At 39.2% G+C, this 3,833-nt stretch overlaps 1 protein-coding gene across 1 annotated transcript in view; it reads right to left on the bottom strand.

The window, feature by feature from the left end:
- The window catches only part of LONRF1 (LON peptidase N-terminal domain and ring finger 1), a gene marked incomplete at its 5' end in the record, with an annotated part of 12,975 nt that extends 9,669 nt beyond the window's left edge, over positions 1-3,306 (bottom strand). Inside the window, 2 exons of the mRNA XM_010076210.1 lie at positions 631-753; positions 3,181-3,306. Of these exons, the coding sequence (XP_010074512.1) occupies positions 631-753; positions 3,181-3,306 (249 nt within the window). The remainder of the gene's footprint in view (positions 1-630; positions 754-3,180) is intronic.
- Between the last annotated feature and the right edge of the window lie 527 nt (positions 3,307-3,833).

Here is a 3,833-nt window from a genome sequence, read left to right as displayed (position 1 = left end):
GAGCTTCACATTCCCCGCCAGCCCCTCCTTGCTGGTGAGAACAAGGTAAAGCATAGCACCTCTCCTCGCTGGCTCCTCTATCACTTGGTGAAGGAAGTTATCATCAACGGATTCCAGGAACTTCCTTGACTGCCTATGCTGTGCTGTGTTGTCCGTCAAACAGATATCAGGGTGTTTAAAGTCCCCCATAAGGACTAGGGCTTGAGAACGGGAGGCTGCTCCTATCTGTCTACAGGCTGGCTCATCCACTTGGTCTTCCTGATCAGGTGGGCTGTAGCAGACCCCCACTATAATTTCACCTGTCCCTGCCCTCCCTTTAATCCTCACCCATAAGCTCTCAGTGGCTCCTCATCCATCCCCAGGCAAAGCTCCATGCACTCCAATGGATTGTTGACAGAGGGCAACAGCTTGTCTCCCCTGCCTGTCCTTCCTAAAGAGACTGCATCCTGCCATTCCAACACTCCAGTCATAGCAGCCATCCCACCACATCTCTGCGCTGACAGTAAGATCACAGCCCTGCAAACATGCACACTGTATTGAAGATTTTTAGATGCTTGAAGTCTACCATAATGGGAGCTTTATAAAGGAATCAAGTCAGAGATAGTAATCTAGTTTCATAAATAAAATTACCCTTTCTACTTCTAGCTTGGCTGGAAGAAAGTCCTCATCAAGGGCTAAGCACTGTAGAAACAGTTGTAAGGCATCACCTACAAAGCCAGAGTCTTGCAGCACTTTTCCTTTCTGGAAGTAGACCTGAAAGAAGATACCACAAAGACATTTCTGGAGAGTACGTACAACTGCAGTATTCATCCTACAGGCAGTACAACAGATTCAGAATTAGAACCCTCCATGAAAAAAAGAATGTAGATCTTCAACAGACTTCAGCTGTGCACAGTGAGGATTACCTACATGCCTTGTCTAACATACATTCCCTCCTGTCTTTCAAAAAGGTCATGGGATAGGCTGGTGTTAGTCTTCTTCCAGATAATTTGTTTTGCCTTACACAAAGGGTTAAAAATCTGACTAGTGCTGAATTCACACAAGGCCTTAATTTTCCCCTTTCTGTGAGCCTTTGGAGGGGAAAAAGAGAGACATGCAATTCAAATTATTACATAACCTCATGCCACAGCTTACAAGATACCCTTTTTGCCCTCTGTTTCATTAAAAGCCTTATGGTTCCAGCCTGCAAGAGAAGGGTAACTACAAGCAAGCCAATCCACACAGCCATGCACCCCTCACATACATCTTAACCTATACTCAACACAAAACAATGCACTTCTAGAATTGCTTCATCCAACTATATTTTATTCTTGAACACCAGACAGCAGCTGGGGGGGGGGGAAATCTGTGTACTATTTTCTCTGAAATAAAAAAAAGGGGGGGAGGGAGGAAAAGCCTACTGAATTTTGCTGAACCTACCCGTAACTACATGATGTTGGAACTAAGTCTCTTATCCAACTTATCTCAATTTTTAAAAGTTGCATTTGCAGTAATTTAAATATAAGTTAGATAAAAAAAACAGTTATCTAACAAAAGTTAGATAACATCAAGTTGTATATGACATTTTGGATAATGGGCCAGAAAACTGAATTTAAAACAAACAAGCAAACCCCCCAGAGTGCAGTTTCTACAGTATTAGCAGTAGGATCTGTTAAACAAGGCTGTCAGATGAGGGCGTGCATCATCTTGGATGGGTTTGGGCAGTTTCATTAAGGTGTATCCTGAAGAAGGTAAGTATGCTAATCTTCCTCTTACAGACAGTTTATTTTCCTACAGAGATAAGAATTGTTAAAGAAATCTATCAGACCAACCTCAGTTAAGTGAGGTGAGGCTTCTTTCCAAACACATAGAAAAAAAGTAGACTACTACCAATGCTAAGAGGCAGAAAGCAGGATGCTCTCTGAATTTGCAGTAGCCGTGGAACTGCTGAACACAGGAGAGACTAAGACAGCAGTAATCATCTCGCCTTATGGACAAGATCTTGCTCCTCCTGCTGTGCTCAGAGTTTAGACAGTACTGCAATATGCATCATCTTGCAGTTCCAAAGGCCAGTGTCTCCCCACCTGCCTGCACTATTTGCAAGGCTCAGTTCTCCCTGAGTTTCTTTGGGCTTTTCAAAGAAGCTAGAACAGTGAAGTGTCCTTCTCTTCATAAAAATTAACAAACAAACAGAACAAACCCCAAAATCCAGCTGTTACAGGTTACATCACCATAAACTATCTGAATTCCAAGTACTGGAGCCACTAAAAAAGGCTCCATGTATGCTTACAGTTTTTTAGCCAGTACTATTGCAAAATAAATTATTGCTTGTGCTAAATATTTTTTGATTCTTTGGTAGCATTTGGGAAAAAAAACCAACCGCGTTGTCCTATTTATATAGCAAACTGTTTTACCAATAAAACTCAACAAATATGAGAGAAATGTTGACTTAACAGAGAGCCAAAAATTCTAGTCCTGACTGGCAACAGTGCTCGCTCATCTCATGTGATACTCTCAAGGAACAGATAATGCTTAAAATGCTCTGACTTTGGGAAATACAACCAAAGCATAAAAAACTTCAGGGAAGCGCAGAGCTTTAGAAGGACTAACTTGTACACAGCTTAAGAAATTTTAAAACTCAGTTACATCAAACTACCAAACTTACAGGCCTCAGAAGTTCTGCTTTTGAGCAATTAAAGCTGGCTGCACCATTTCAGTCAACCCTCCAGTCAAATAACATTAAGTTAAATTTGCAAATATTTAATAACCTCTCTTAAGAGAATACATAAAAGTGTTCTTATAAAAAAATACAATAATCAATAACAAGTAACTACACACAGCAGCAAAGTACTTCATAATACTTCCCACTAAGTCAATTCTGCTGCACTTAACCCTTCGTCCAAAGACACCATCTCATGTTGTGATAAGAAACAGAAATAAAAATACCTGAAGATTTTGATGAAGGTTAAATTAACACTTCCGAGTAGATTTGCCAACCAACTCTAATCTGCCATACTCATCAGCAGCCTGTCTCATACAAGTAACTATTTTGAGATATGTTTTAACATTTTGCATGTCTTACAAGGATAACATTTAAGACAGCTGACCTAGGTTCTTAACTTGCTGCAAGTGTAATTTAGAATTCATTAATTTTATAGATAAACACATATTTTGGTAAATTAAGAGTTCATATCGACTTACCTCTGGCCAATTTGGCATTTTAGAAATAACAAAATTTAGATCTTCTATGGCTGTTTTATATTCTTGGAGGCCAACATATGACTCAGCTCTGTAAATTCTTAGCATCAAGTCACCAGAATCTGAGGACAAAAATTAAATAAAATTTTTTATAATTCAGAATTTTGTCATTTTTAATTAGATATGCTTTCATATGGATTATGTCATAACCACACTTTTTTCTACCGTACTTTCAAAATTACTGGAGTACATCCTCCCCAGTCCTCCAGTGTTTGGGTAATAAAAGTGGCAGTAATTCCAGGCTCATGCCTTTCAAGCTAAAGATCAATTTTTGTACCTTCTAATGTATCTTGCAGCAACAAGAAAATATATTTTAAAAGATCTAACACTGAGGCTGACAGAACAAAGTATTGCTCAGTAGTCCTCAGTTTTTGTTGCCACAGCAATAAGTAGACTTTAGCTTTACAGTACAGCCATTCAAAACCACAGAAATCTGTGAATTTACTGCACATGTATTAAAAAAATCTAAGTATTATGAAGTTTGTTTTCAAATGTTCAAGTTCTTCTTTAGACTGTCACTTGTTTTTATAATGCACAAGCCCTTCCAACTATGGCTGAAGATACAGATGCCACTTTCACACTGGTATCCATCTGGT

The sequence above is a fragment of the Pterocles gutturalis genome, unplaced genomic scaffold (assembly GCF_000699245.1).
Source record: "Pterocles gutturalis isolate BGI_N339 unplaced genomic scaffold, ASM69924v1 scaffold18103, whole genome shotgun sequence".
In the NCBI taxonomy this organism is placed as follows: Eukaryota; Metazoa; Chordata; class Aves; order Pterocliformes; family Pteroclidae; genus Pterocles; species Pterocles gutturalis.
The sequence above is the reverse complement of the archived record's forward strand: the minus strand, read 5'-3'. Positions and strand labels throughout refer to the sequence as shown.